At 32.2% G+C, this 14,060-nt stretch overlaps 3 protein-coding genes across 3 annotated transcripts; 2 read left to right on the forward strand and 1 right to left on the reverse strand.

The window, feature by feature from the left end:
* Nucleotides 1-55: 55 nt before the first annotated feature.
* On the forward strand, nucleotides 56-2,633 carry LOC140054542 (ribonuclease kappa-B-like). Its single transcript, XM_072099573.1, has 2 exons — nucleotides 56-319; nucleotides 762-2,633. The coding sequence occupies exons 1-2, from the start codon at nucleotides 248-250 to the stop codon at nucleotides 981-983; spliced, it is 294 nt and encodes a 97-aa protein (XP_071955674.1). The 5' UTR covers nucleotides 56-247; the 3' UTR covers nucleotides 984-2,633.
* A 133-nt stretch (nucleotides 2,634-2,766) lies between these two features.
* On the reverse strand, nucleotides 2,767-7,349 carry LOC140054531 (sulfotransferase 1A1-like). The gene is made up of 6 exons (XM_072099560.1): nucleotides 7,134-7,349; nucleotides 5,298-5,524; nucleotides 4,848-4,971; nucleotides 4,409-4,503; nucleotides 4,056-4,239; nucleotides 2,767-3,687 (listed from the first exon to the last, which is right to left on the reverse strand). Exons 1-6 carry the CDS (start codon nucleotides 7,279-7,281, stop codon nucleotides 3,575-3,577), a joined length of 891 nt encoding a protein of 296 aa, XP_071955661.1. The 5' UTR covers nucleotides 7,282-7,349; the 3' UTR covers nucleotides 2,767-3,574.
* Nucleotides 7,350-9,095: 1,746 nt separating this feature from the next.
* Nucleotides 9,096-14,032, forward strand: LOC140054541 (microtubule-associated protein 1 light chain 3 beta-like). The gene is made up of 4 exons (XM_072099572.1): nucleotides 9,096-9,229; nucleotides 10,247-10,302; nucleotides 10,728-10,834; nucleotides 11,399-14,032. The coding sequence occupies exons 1-4, from the start codon at nucleotides 9,190-9,192 to the stop codon at nucleotides 11,556-11,558; spliced, it is 363 nt and encodes a 120-aa protein (XP_071955673.1). The 5' UTR covers nucleotides 9,096-9,189; the 3' UTR covers nucleotides 11,559-14,032.
* The last annotated feature ends 28 nt before the right edge of the window (nucleotides 14,033-14,060 follow it).

Genomic DNA, 14,060 nt, shown 5'->3' on the forward strand with positions numbered 1-14,060 from the left:
ACTGGGGATGTCCATCATGCATGACGAAAAAAGAGAGAGGGAGGCTGCTGACACAGTGTACAGTCACATGATCGACGTAAGGTCAATTCTCTCGAAAACATTTTCGCTGGCCTAGCTCTGTTTGTGGTTCATGAAAAGGCCTAAAAGAACGACCAAACATCTGGTAAACAAAATAAAAGTGCAGATTTACATGCCTCATAGGCCAAATTAACTTTTTGTTTATACGGCTGATTATTTTTTAAAGACAATGGCGAAGTTTTGTGGCCCAAAATTGTCGACGTGCTGTTTGATATTGAGTGTCTGGGGTGTTGTGATGCTGGTAAGTAGTAAGCCTAGGGTAGGCCAGTCAGTAAAGTCTAGGCCTAGGCTAGAAATAATAATTGTATAATGTTGAGACGGCTTGGTATAGTATTGTACAGGCTTATGCTAGGCTAGACTAGGGGGTTTAGGAAGGACGTATAATTTGTACTAGGCTAGGCCTACCATAACATAATTAAATGTGCCTGAATGAAGAAGTGAATCTCTTAATAATAAAATAGGCCTAATTAATATTAATAATAAGGCTAATAGTATAATTATAAATATTATAATTTGATTATAAAAATTAATTGTTTTTAAAATGATTGTTCCTATTAATTGTTATTGTTTCTTTATTGTTAATTAGGTTTACTGTATATTGTATTGTTTGTTCATTCAGGGGTGTAGTAGGGTGAATTTAAGATTTAGTTTCTAAAAAATCCTTTTCATGTTTTTTTTTCCAGCTTTTACTTGGTATTTTCTTTGAAATGAATGCTGTAACCTTTATAGAAGACGTCAAAGTAGACTTGAATGACACTGAAGACTTAACGAAGGAAAAACTAGAAGAAGCGTACCACAAGGTGGCGGTCAACTGCTTTATAGCTGCTGCCTTGTACGTCCTAACCTTTTTCGCATCGGCTCACCAATTTTACTCAAATCGAAAACCACAGTACCAGGTCAATTAAACAAGGATTAGTTTATTTACAGGAACAGTATTGTGCATGCGTCTTCTTCCTCTTCCAATTTAAGACCACTTTTGGGCAGAAACATTTATGTTTTTTTAATTTGAATAATTTCTACAACAGCTTCAGTAAACGGATTGATGGCTTATGGTATTCAAATTTAGAAAGCGCATGTTTTACTGATTGCGGGGGAAAAAATGGCTCAAAAATCATTCAGATATTTTTGGTGATTATTTAAATTATAGTAATAGATGGTGCTTGGATAGGTGGCGCTGTTTGTTGTTTGAGTGTAACCATATTTCTTTCACCATATTAAAATACTGTTAATTAAGTAGCAATATTATGATATATGCATTATGCAGTTATGAAGGGAACATTATGTGGTTGAGTGGTATGCTTCAAAACCCATTAACTAATTGTGGGTAACCACTCTCTCACCGACCTCTAACAAAATCAAGTTCTGTTAGTGAACATTTTCATTTTGTTGGATGTAAAAATTAATGAAATAATATATTTTATTGTTTATATTGGGTAAAATAAAAATGTACAATTAATGATAAACTTTATAATTGTATTAATCTATTATGAAAATGTGTTTAAATTTTGATTTAGATTATTATTAGGTTATTTTTTCATATACAGCAGAATGGTACTGTAATGGTAAATTACTAGCCTTCTCCAACATTACTAATTTTAAGACATTATGTTTAAATTATTCTATGCTTAAGATGATCCAATACATTCCTTGTTCTGATGACTGATCAATAGGTTAGTTATGCAACTTCTTTTTTTTAGTTTTAGTTTTCTCCTTAAAACTATAAATTAGTAAAGTCACTATGGTATGCAATCTATTAAACTATAATGTATATTTTGTGTAATAAATAATAACCTGTTGTAATAATAGATTAATAGTACTGTATATCATTATTATGTAGGCGGCCTGAAGAGACAGTTATAACGTTAGACAAACCATCTGAATGTGTTTACCTGTATATCATTATGATGTAGGCGGCCTGTAGAGAACGGTTATAATGTTAGACAAACCATCTGAATGTGTTTACCTCATTCCATGGTATTTGTAATTACAAAGTTTTATAGAATGTTTGGTAAATTAATTATATAGCTATATATTTAAGTCGGATTTTAATTTGAAATATGTTTAATGTAAACGTCATTGGTGAAAATAGTTTGTGATGTGAATGATACTTGTAATAGAGTGCTTGATGGGAACATTATTTTATTCACAACCATTGGTGAATTTACTATGTTGCACCAATAACGCAAAAGGTTATATACAATGTTGCATTATACAGTAATTGTAAAGTTTAACCATGGACCTATACATTTTATAGGTCCATGGACCTATACATTTTATAGGTCCATGGTTTAACAATGCTGGGTGGATTAACCGAAAGTTGTATTGTATTAGTAAACTCTTCATGATACTGCAATCTTTGAGTGGTTCTTTTAACAATAATACAATTCAGTCAGCAAGCCAGTTTTTTTCCTGTGAAACTTTGGAACCCATGTTGAAACATCACAACATAAACATACTCAGTTCACTATGTTTTGACCTATTCTCGGGTGAAATATAATAAATGTAATAATCTGCATAAGTATGTATTATACGATGAATCAAATAAAAAATATCCAGTATCATTTCTGTTTCTTTACAAAGTTGTATGCTATTTACATTTCTTTGTTTTTGACAGGAATAAAGAGTAAAGAAAAAAACAACATTGTACAGGCAAAATACGGAATCCTCGCCACATGTTTATAATGGTATATACTGTATTATTACCTTTTTATGATTACATTTATGATTCTAATAAAGTAGCAGGTACTCAAAATACTGAATCCCGTAATATTACGTAAAAATATTCTTAAAAGATAGATAATGTATATTGTATATACAGTAGTAGTCATCACGAACGCTGAATTTGCAACATAGTGCATTTTCTATAATTTTCATCCACATGGTTCTAAGTCGTCATCTTGGTCTATTGACTTTGCTCATTGATTCAGATAGATAGGATATCGCAATCTAGACGAAGAAGGTGTCCACACACACCATGTCAAGAATCTTTTCTTTTTAATATCACTCTGCTCCACGTTTCCTCATTTTTTATGACACTACAGCTCACTATGTCGGTCGGTCAGTTGGTCAGTAAACACTAATTCAAGCACGCGACTGCAGCCATGTATATGGCCTTGTTGCTGGTATTTAAAGATTGATTTGATTCATAATAATATTGATATATATTTCACATGTATAATATTTTTTTCCTTTTTTTTCTGTGTATCCATTCCAAAAAAAACATCGAGTACTATGAAGAGTAACATTAACCGACCAATCCAATAACAATTGACTAACTACACCAAATACACGATATTACATTTCATATATTATTATATTATTATTTGTATTATTGTTTATGTGGTAGTCTTTTATTATCATTATTATTCCATTGTCGTTTTAATTTGCATGGCGAATGTAGATATAGATCTCAAAATTGATGATCGAAACGTCGAGAAACTCTTCTTTTCAGTAATATATATGTACCGCAAACTTTATCTAAATATTTGATTGTCTTTTATAATTCATAATCAAATACAAGACCCGTGCCTTTCATTTTTTCTTCGTATATTTTATCGAATTCTTCACTCTGTGCAACCGTAAAATAATTCTTCCAATCTCCAACTTTTCCTAAAAGAGAATTCAGAATTATTGGCATTGTGAAAGTCGATTAAAAGATCATAAAATTATTCTAAAGTGCGAATATCGGGTACAATAACAAATATCATTAAATTATTATTGGGCCTTAATATCTGTCTGCACTATCAACCTTTATTAACAAACAAATGTGATGTGCCCATATATGGACATCATCACAAACAAACTAGTTTGATAGTGTAGACAGAGCTTAACACATTGTAAATTTAACCACGTCCTTATTTCCACCACCCGAAAAAATGTGAATAATAATAGTTCATAATTTGATTAATGCAAACCAGTGGACGAATGTTTGCTGTGGTGTGTAACGTCACACCTTTACTTTGCTGTTAAATACCAACCTTTTCTCATAAATGGAGTCGATGCTTTAAAATTTACGCCTACAGTTGTGCTGTCTGAATAGTTTGTTTTTGGATTCTTTTTCATACTAACAAACGAGCAGTGATTCACGATTTCATCTAGTTTGCCATCAGGAATAGGCCAACCGAAGAATTCAGAAACCTTTACAATTACAGATGACAGATCCTAAAGTGTGACATAATCCGAATGTTATTATATTAGTAAAACAAATATAAGTTTGTATTTCATGAATAATTCTTGTATTTGCATAATCTTTTTTATTATTAATTTGGTGCAATTTATTTTTATATTTTTCATACGACCATGGAGTATATTACTCCATGATACGACCTACTTTTTGCATATCTTCGTATTTTATGAAAAGAACATTGTCGTCATTACGGCGACTCCACCAGTACAAATTAATGTCGAACCAACTTCCACGATGAGCTGAAGAAAAAAGAGAGAAATGGGTACAAAGCAACTTATTCGGTACTAAATCTTTATTAGTATCTTTGGCATAAAATAACAGATTTGTCATCATGTTAGTATATCTGAACTAGTGCCAACAATTATTCATTTCTTTTTTATATTATTCATTTCTCGTTAGTGTTGTCACTGACCAACTATTGCGGTCTATATATTTTAATGGTAGTATTATTGTATATTGAAGCCGCCATGGCCATGTCCAAATCCCTCTGTACGCATGCGTATAAGCTGACACTTTCGATTTGCGCTAACAAATTTCCCATGGACAGGCAAACTACGCTAAAGTTAATTATCAATAAGCCTACCTTTATTGTTACAGAAGTCATAAAAAAACGAATCCCATTCATAGGTCCGCAGATGAGAAACTATGTTACAGAAATGAAACAGAGACACGGCGTTATCCTTTGCATTTCGTCCTACATAAACTACCTACAATTGGAAATAAATGAGAAACTTTAAATATATTGGTGCTGCCTTCTCCATGTGCCAATTTCATTCGACATAATTCATATTGTTTTGAATATTTAACATATTTTGTCGAAAATAGGCTACATCACGAAGGTGTTCCTAAAATAATGGAGCACGTCTTATACTTTATATAAGTATAATTTGAAAAACGTTACTTTATAATAATAATAATGGAGCGTTACACAAACTTTGACCACTTTTCATCCCAAACATTAAAACTGAATTGTGTGTGCTGTCTCGTGATCTTAAAATAGACCCATAAATATAATAATTTTGCTCGTGTCTACCTTTGCTTTGTTGGTCAACATCTGTTCTGGCATCTGGTGTTGTTGAAAATGAGTCTTGATTAGGCGGGGAGAAGGCAGACTATCTGCTATCTCATGAGGTCCAACAGCGCACTCTGGTATGTGTATGTCAAGAAACAAAAATCTTTCTATGATGCTCTTGCTGTCTGCCTTTTTGAAGTCACAACCATAGAATAGAACAGACACTATCTCTTGCATCCACGTAGTTCCTGTCAAGAAATGTGAAGTCTTTGTTATTGTAGCGTCTACCGTCTAGGCTCTGTCTACACTATCAAACTAGTTTGACAAAAAAAGTGTGATGTGCTCAAATATGATAGTGAGACATCACCATGTCTATATAATAAACACATCACATTTTGTTGTCACGTCAAGTTTGATAGCGTAGACAGGGCTTTAAGTTTTGAGTTGCACTTAAGCAAGCAACGCAGTGATTGTATGGAGTAAAATAAAACTTTCCCAACAATTACGATTATAGGTAATGATTACGATAGGTGGATATTCCGAATGATTAATGTTATTTCTTTTATATTTATAACAGTGTAAACATAGAATTAGAACTAACTAACATGATACTGCAGTAGACTATACTTGAACATCAGTGGCATCCAGCATCATATTAACGAACTAACATGATGCTGCAGTAGACTATACTTGAACATCAGTGGCATCCAGCATCATATTAACGAACTAACATGATGCTGCAGTAGACTATACTTGAACATCAGTGGCATCCAGCATCATATTAACGAACTAACATGATGCTGCAGTAGACTATACTTGAACATCAGTGGCATCCAGCATCATATTAACGAACTAACATGATGCTGCAGTAGACTATACTTGAACATCAGTGGCATCCAGCATCATATTAACGAACTAACATGATGCATGCAGTAGACTATACTTGAACATCAGTGGCATCCAGCATCATATTAACGAACTAACATGATGCTGCAGTAGACTATACTTGAACATCAGTGGCATCCAGCATCATATTAACGAACTAACATGATGCATGCAGTAGACTATACTTGAACATCAGTGGCATCCAGCATCATATTAACGAACTAACATGATGCATGCAGTAGACTATACTTGAACATCAGTGGCATCCAGCATCATATTAACGAACTAACATGATGCATGCAGTAGACTATACTTGAACATCAGTGGCATCCAGCAATCATATTAACGAACTAACATGATGCATGCAGTAGACTATACTTGAACATCAGTGGCATCCAGCATCATATTAACGAACTAACATGATGCATGCAGTAGACTATACTTGAACATCAGTGGCATCCAGCATCATATTAACGAACTAACATGATGCTGCAGTAGACTATACTTGAACATCAGTGGCATCCAGCATCATATTAACGAACATTCATATTTACATTACAAAAACAAACATTCTAAACCAAATAAATAAAATAATTACAATCTATATTTCGTTTGAAAGTGGTTTGCATGGCGAAATAAATCAAATGTTGATATCAAGTTTGCCGTACACCACGTCGTATAGTTCCGAGAAGAACTGATGAGTTTCTCGAATATACTTTGATTGCTCCAGGAATAAGAATGATCAAAACATATTGATCAAAACGTTGAGAAACTTAACAGTTCTTTTCAGAACTATACGTGGTGTACGGCAAACTTTATATCAACAATCTTATTATATTTCGTTACAAACCAAATTCTTCCCTCAAAAAATCCATAATTCCCTGATAATTCAGTTCAGAGCTGCTTTCGTCAAATATTATTCAAAAGCTCGGCAATATGCTATATCCGACTAGTGGTTATAATAGGCCTTACCTGCTTTAGTGTGTGTCACAACAATAATATCATCATTTCGAATTTCCATCTTTCTAACCGCTTTCAACAATTCGTCTGACGTCAAAGAAGAATGAAGTACCCCGTCAACCATTCTCTCGTCCTCAAATCGCTTATCCGTTACCGACATGTTTTTTTAATGTAATTGTCTTTCTTTACTTTACGTCGAATTTTCTTTCGTTCTTCGTTTAACCTACAAGTAGAGACCTGCTTTATTTTTTATTGGTTACTGTTTTATTGTTATAAATTATAATTAGGTGCCCTTATTGGATGTTTGCCGTAAACGTAACCAAACCTCATATAGACTCTAGTCCGCAACTGGCAGTTACAGTAGTAGTATAGCCTGCATTGATTTGTTTCCAAAAATTCTTGATTTAAAGATCTGTCTACTATCTGTCTATTCTCTAAATATAGTAGTGAGACATCACCATGTCTATATATGGGCACATCACATTTTGTTGTCACGTCAAGTTTGATTTTTTGAGTTGCACTTAAACAAGCAACGCAGTGATTGTATGGAGTAAAATAAAACTTCCATAAAAATTACGTTTAGATGATCTTTACGATAGGTGGATTTATTCCGAATGATTTTTAGTCGCGTGGTGGACGTGACTCTATAGTTCACTATGTCGGTCGGTCGGTCGGTCGGTCGGTCTGGTATCACTATGCTTAGCACGCGACTTATGGCTGTTGGCCTTGTTTTTCTTATTTATTGATAACAGTTTTGGAAAGTAGAATATTAGCCAGACAATAATCAATTGTGTAATCTAACAACATGATGCAGCAGCAGATTTGAATTTTTGGAAATGTTACTTCTCGACTTTGTTGATCGCCCTCCTCAGAGGTGAATGATCAAAGCATATTGATCAAAACATCGAGAAAATCAACAGTTCTTTTCAGAACTATAACGACGTGGTGTACTTTATACTTATCAACAATCTTACTATATTTCGTTACGGTCAATGCTCCACTCTTGTTCGTCCTCAAAGAGTGTTTACTGACGTTTGACGACGTTTCACTGTAACTTTGATACTTTATTTACCTTGTTTACTTCTTTTTTGTTCCACCAAAACCTTTCCAGTCCAATTAGCATGAGTTAAAATTAAAAACTAAGTTTTTACCTTAAAAAATCATGCAGGTTACGTCACCAGCATTATCATGAACGTCCTTATGGAAACCAATTTGTTAAACTTTATTTGACGTTGTTTTTTATAAGCAAAAAGTTCGTTTATTTCTTTTTTGTACGGGTTGAGTTGAGGTCAATCAAGGCCGAGAAAATAAAATAAACAATAATAAAATTCTAGTGGCTCAAATAAAAATATAAAATCACAAGAATTAAAAATGGCAATGAATATTAACAGAATTTGTGTAATGATTTTATTTATTTTGTTGGAATTAATCATAATTATTGAATAAATTAGAACGGATGACAAGTAGAGTAGGCCTACGGTACCGAGTTCGAATCTCGTTTGGGAACTTTTTTCTCAGACTAATTTTTATTAATTCATTAAATTTATCACCGAGCGGTTTAGAATTTTTCTTTACCTATATATTATGTAGTTAAATATCTGATAGTTTAAAGCATGGATTAATGAATATTCATTAATTCATGGTTTAAGGGCATTGTTTGATGCTAAAAAGATGGTCTAGTAGTTACGTCAGGCGATTGTAGCTTAAAATAGTACATTACGTAATAGTATATTACCCAAAAGGCTTTGCGCATATCCCCAAACATTTATATATTTTCAGTTTTTTTAACGAAATAAGAAGCTTTTTTATTTCTTTTTCAGAATATTATTAAAAGGAATCGTTTGAAATAGGTTGCCTTTTATATTATAATAACAAAATACAACAAATTGTGAAATAAAACGTTGTAAATTATTTGTAACAGGGGGAGAATTTAATAAGTGATTAAAACGGAATAACCAAAACTTCCGGCAGGTTTGCAATACAGTGGTGCTTTTCGTTGTTGCGTTGTTGAAGTTGACAATCAAATTCATGGGAATTCCTACATAAAAATTCACTAATAAACGTAGAGATGTTGACACAAAAGACATTTAAGGAAAGAAGAACTCTTGGTACAATCAGTTTCTGTTTTTGATTACTTATACACGAGATATATGTAGGATAGGTTAGGCTTAACAATGATGAAGAAGAAGGAAATGTTGTGGTAGTCACTAGTGTAGTCGTTGTTGTGGTACTCCTGTATGTAGTCTAGACCTGGCCTGGTAGAGTAGTAGAGTACTAGTAAGCTCACAACGAATACACTGAAACATTGATAATTCAATGTACATGGTAATGATGTAAAGTTTGTAGGCTAGCTATATAATAAATGTATGCTCGCAGCAGTGAAAACTGTGTGTTGTGTATGCGGCATGTCAGCAGCTCTAGTTGCTTCTTTGTTCCATGAAACCAGCAGTGAAAATTAATTATTAAACATCTGTAGCTTTCTTTTCAGAATTTTATTACAGAACAGTATAGTAAGTTTACCCTGTACGAACTTAGATAAAATAGGTTTCCCATTATGCAAATATGTAAGTAATGACTAATAATATTAGGCCTAGACTGTCAGGCACCTACGAACTGGAACTTATCTGAATATTGTCAGCTGTTCACGAAAACTGAACATCCCAGTTATTTATTTTTTGTGTTATATTACTATTTATTTATAGAAAAAATACAACAATATTTTACGAGAGTGGTCCATCCAGCCGAAGCTGATCATTAGGGACTCTCACAAAAATACAATTACAATTTGACAAGACATTTAAGCATACAAAAATTATATTATATTATAATATTTGTTTTGTGATTTCAGCTGGACAATCCTCACATTTGAATTCTTCTATTTCTTTTTATGTAACAAAGAAAAAATATATCTAAAGCTCTGTCTGAACTATCAAACTAGTTTGACAAACATGTGTGATGAGTCCAAATATGATAGTAATATTACATCATCATGTCCAAATATGATGGACACATTACATATTTTATCACATAACAGTAGTAGTAGTAGTAGTAGTAAGGTATTTTCTCTTTTGCTGTATTTAAACTGTTAATCTTATTATTATTTCTTTTTGTACAATCTTATGTAGACCAACGACGGAAAGATGTCGCTGAAATACGAGAAAAACATCCAAACAAAATTCCTGTGAGTACAAGTGGATTAAATTACGTACACTTTTGAACAGCTATATTAACAGTCTGTTAATAAATTGCATGGTGCTTGAGTGGGGTTTTATCACCCCATCAAGATCCACTAACTATCTGTTTAGGATTGATGATGATGAAGTGAGATAAAGAAATATTGTAGAAGAAGCCATATGTTTGGTGCCCTCAACATTCATGATCTCAAGTTTTTTATGATAGATGAATGTAATAGCTGCCTCCATATTTGCTTGAAAAGTTAGCAGACGACGCCATTGATGTGTTAGAAACTTGCTGGCAACCAAGATTTAGTATAATTTGCTATCCCTTGTCCACTCGCCCTTAATTTCTATAAAAAATAAGATGATACAATATAATTAGTTGTTTATTATACTGATAATTGACATTATTATCTTGTTTGTATTGTAGGTAATTATTGAGCGGTACGAAAATGAAAAAAATCTACCCTTACTCGACAAGACAAAATTTTTAGTACCAGATCATGTGACAATGGGAGAACTTGTAAAAATAATCAGGTAGACCAATTTGGTTTCATTTTTTATGATGTCATGATAATGCCATACTTGACCTCTGAACTCTTAAGTGTAGGATTATTCTACCAAAGAGCCCAGTATATACTGAAAAAAAGGTTACAAAGTATAATACGCTAAACTCACAACACAAGAAATGTAAAAATCAATGTATACTCACTGAAAATACAATCCGACTGCAGTTAATTTGGCCTACAATAAAAACAATAAAAACAATAAAAACAACTTTTCTGTAGATTTTATCTAAAGTTCTGTCTACACTATCAAACTAGTTTGACCAAAAATATGTGATGTGCCCAAATATCGTAGATATGCTCAAATATATTTTTTTATCACATAATATTAATATCACTACATATCACTACCAGAGCTTTAGAATTGGATTCGGTACCTCGCCTAATTGGTTTTGGAGAACACTATAGCTACATATTTAAAATGAGTGAATAACATATGTAAAACAGGGGCTACATCTATACCTGAAATGTTTTTATCCTGTATAAATATGTTTTAAATAAAATAACATGGATAAATGTTTGTTATTTACGTCAGACGAAGGTTACAATTAAATCCAAACCAAGCCTTCTATCTGCTGGTGAATCAGAAGAGTATGGTAAGTGTATCAACACCGATAGCGGAGGTTTACGGCCAAGAACAAGACGCAGACGGCTTTCTTTATTTAGTGTATGCAGCGCAAGAAACGTTTGGTTAAAACCGATAAATAAACAAAATGTTAGATGCTTTCTTCAAGACAGAATGCCAATCAAAAACTGATTGAAAAGTTTGTAACTTATTAAATTATTGAATTAACATAATATAAATATTTCATTCATAAATATATTTTATAAATTTGATTTTAAAAATGTGATTTTTCACATGAAATTAATAAAATAAACGATTATGAATTTTGTCAGAATCCTAATCTGACATTATCACATTTGATTATAATATTATTAATACTAATATTAATTACATACGAAATACAGTAGAACATGCATGTTATGTCTAAACAAAGACCACAGATAATTAGGGCTCCAATGGGCTAATTTTTACCAAGGCAAAACGGTTATTACATTGATGTTTAATTTGAATGGGGTTAAGCCTTTACAGCGTTGTATAGTATAAGGTCATTCAATTGAAAGTACAGTATTCTTGCGGCATTATCTATGTGACATATACTGGTAACCAGCATAAGTTTAATCATGGACAAATCATGCATGGTATACTATACTTTTCCCTCGATAATTTTCTTCAATAAATTCTGTAAATATAAATATACGCAGACTGGTTATCTAAATTGGTGACACCAAGGTAACACATAGTAATCTCCATCTGACGGAAGAAAAACGTTGTCTGGTTAATTTTTCCAATATGACTGAGTACTGTAATCGACTTATAGATAGTCTACTGTAAAATCTGTGTATTTTCAATGGTTAATATGCTTCATAATAGTTTAGCTTTGAATAGCATACTGATCGTTTACTGATCACATAAATATGTACTGATCGTTTAGTGATCACATAAATATGTACTGATCGTTTAGTGATCACATAAATATGTACTGATCGTTTAGTGATCACATAAATATGTACTGATCGTTTAGTGATCACATAAATATGTACTGATCGTTTAGTGATCACATAAATATGTACTGATCGTTTAGTGATCACATAAATATGTACTGATCGTTTAGTGATCACATAAATATGTACTGATCGTTTAGTGATCACATAAATATGTACTGATCGTTTAGTGATCACATAAATATGTACTGATCGTTTAGTGATCACATAAATATGTACTGATCGTTTAGTGATCACATAAATATGTACTGATCATTTAGTGATCACATAAATATGATAAATGTATCTTTATTAAGCACATAATAATAATTGTTGTCATTTTCAAATCCATAAGAAATTACATAAAAGATAAACTGCTGTTGATTACTAATTATTAGTTTTTGGTAGTACAATATCTTGATGTCGTCATCTTGTCATATGATCTAGAACATGTACCTAAGTTAAGAACAATATAAAGTATGATTTACATATGTCATTGGGGGGGTGGGGGTTGTTATGTATCGGATCTTTTTTTATTTGGTTGTTGCATCATCTTGTTTGGTATGTGTATTAATTGTGTTGTATTTTGCAGTTCTTTTTTGCTAATGTAATGTATGTAATATTAATTGTTTTATCTGTTTTCATTGATAATTAAATAATTTTTGATTATGTTTTAGTAAATACTGCTTTTCACTATAGTTTTTTGATCACTTTTAATATTTTTTAATGTATAACATGACTTGTTTAAATTGTAATTATTAAATTTAACATTAGTAACGGAGGCAATGGCACCACCAAGTTGTGAGGTAAAGAGACGGAGTAATAGTTTGTAAAATTAGATTTATGCAATGATTGGTTGACAAATATGACTGTTATGAATTACAGATCAAACTTTATGTGACAACAAAATGTGATGTGCCCATATATGGACATGATGATGTCATATCACTACTATATTTAGGCATATCACTACCATATTTAGGCACATCACACTTCTTTTGTCAAACTAGTTTGATAGTGTAGAAAGAGCTTAACATTAAGTTTTCTTCAACCAATGAGATTATACATTGTGTATTTGTCACAATCGTGTGCTTAAAAATGATGACGTAGTAACACGCGCGTTCACATTTTCAGCTGGAAAATGTAGGTAATGTGGATGATTGAAAATGACGTAGAATTGTACGGGGCGCCGTTCTTTACAATAGTACACTAAATGCCATAAACGGCTCCCCGTACCATGAAAGATATGACATGTTACAACTTTGCTAAAGATAGTAGTATCTTTATTGATTGCAAATAGTAAATATTTATAACCAAGTCGAAGGATAGTAGTGGGTATAATATTTTGTAAATAAAATTTTAGGTTTGCATGAGTAAGCAAATAATTATTTGTCTAGTTTATTATAAAGATGTAATAAATAAAGATGTACACTACCTTATGGAGGCTAGATTTGTCATTAACTGTAATGGAGGCTAGATTTGTCATTAACTGTAATGGAGGCTAGATATGTTTTATATTACCGTATGAAAAACTCCGTGCACAATGAAACTTAAACACTTTAATCCTGGTACCAAAATCCGGGATTTGACTATAATGATAATAAAATAGGCTTTTGGAATTATATACAGTTATTATCAATTTAGTTAATTGT

The sequence above is a fragment of the Antedon mediterranea genome, chromosome 7 (genome assembly GCF_964355755.1).
Source record: "Antedon mediterranea chromosome 7, ecAntMedi1.1, whole genome shotgun sequence".
Lineage (NCBI taxonomy): Eukaryota > Metazoa > Echinodermata > Crinoidea > Comatulida > Antedonidae > Antedon > Antedon mediterranea.

Coding starts and splice junctions, on each gene's coding strand:
- LOC140054542 (XM_072099573.1), top strand. CDS start 248: ATGGCGAAGTTTTGTGGCCCAAAATTGTCGACGTGCTGTTTGATATTG. Junction 320..761: donor TCTGGGGTGTTGTGATGCTG/GTAAGTAGTAAG, acceptor TTTTTTTTCCAG/CTTTTACTTGGTATTTTCTT.
- LOC140054531 (XM_072099560.1), bottom strand. CDS start 7,281: ATGTCGGTAACGGATAAGCGATTTGAGGACGAGAGAATGGTTGACGGG. Junction 4,972..5,297: donor TGTTGACCAACAAAGCAAAG/GTAGACACGAGC, acceptor TTCCAATTGTAG/GTAGTTTATGTAGGACGAAA. Junction 4,504..4,847: donor TGACTTCTGTAACAATAAAG/GTAGGCTTATTG, acceptor TTTTTTCTTCAG/CTCATCGTGGAAGTTGGTTC.
- LOC140054541 (XM_072099572.1), top strand. CDS start 9,190: ATGTTGACACAAAAGACATTTAAGGAAAGAAGAACTCTTG. Junction 9,230..10,246: donor TAAGGAAAGAAGAACTCTTG/GTACAATCAGTT, acceptor AATCTTATGTAG/ACCAACGACGGAAAGATGTC. Junction 10,303..10,727: donor AACATCCAAACAAAATTCCT/GTGAGTACAAGT, acceptor TTTGTATTGTAG/GTAATTATTGAGCGGTACGA.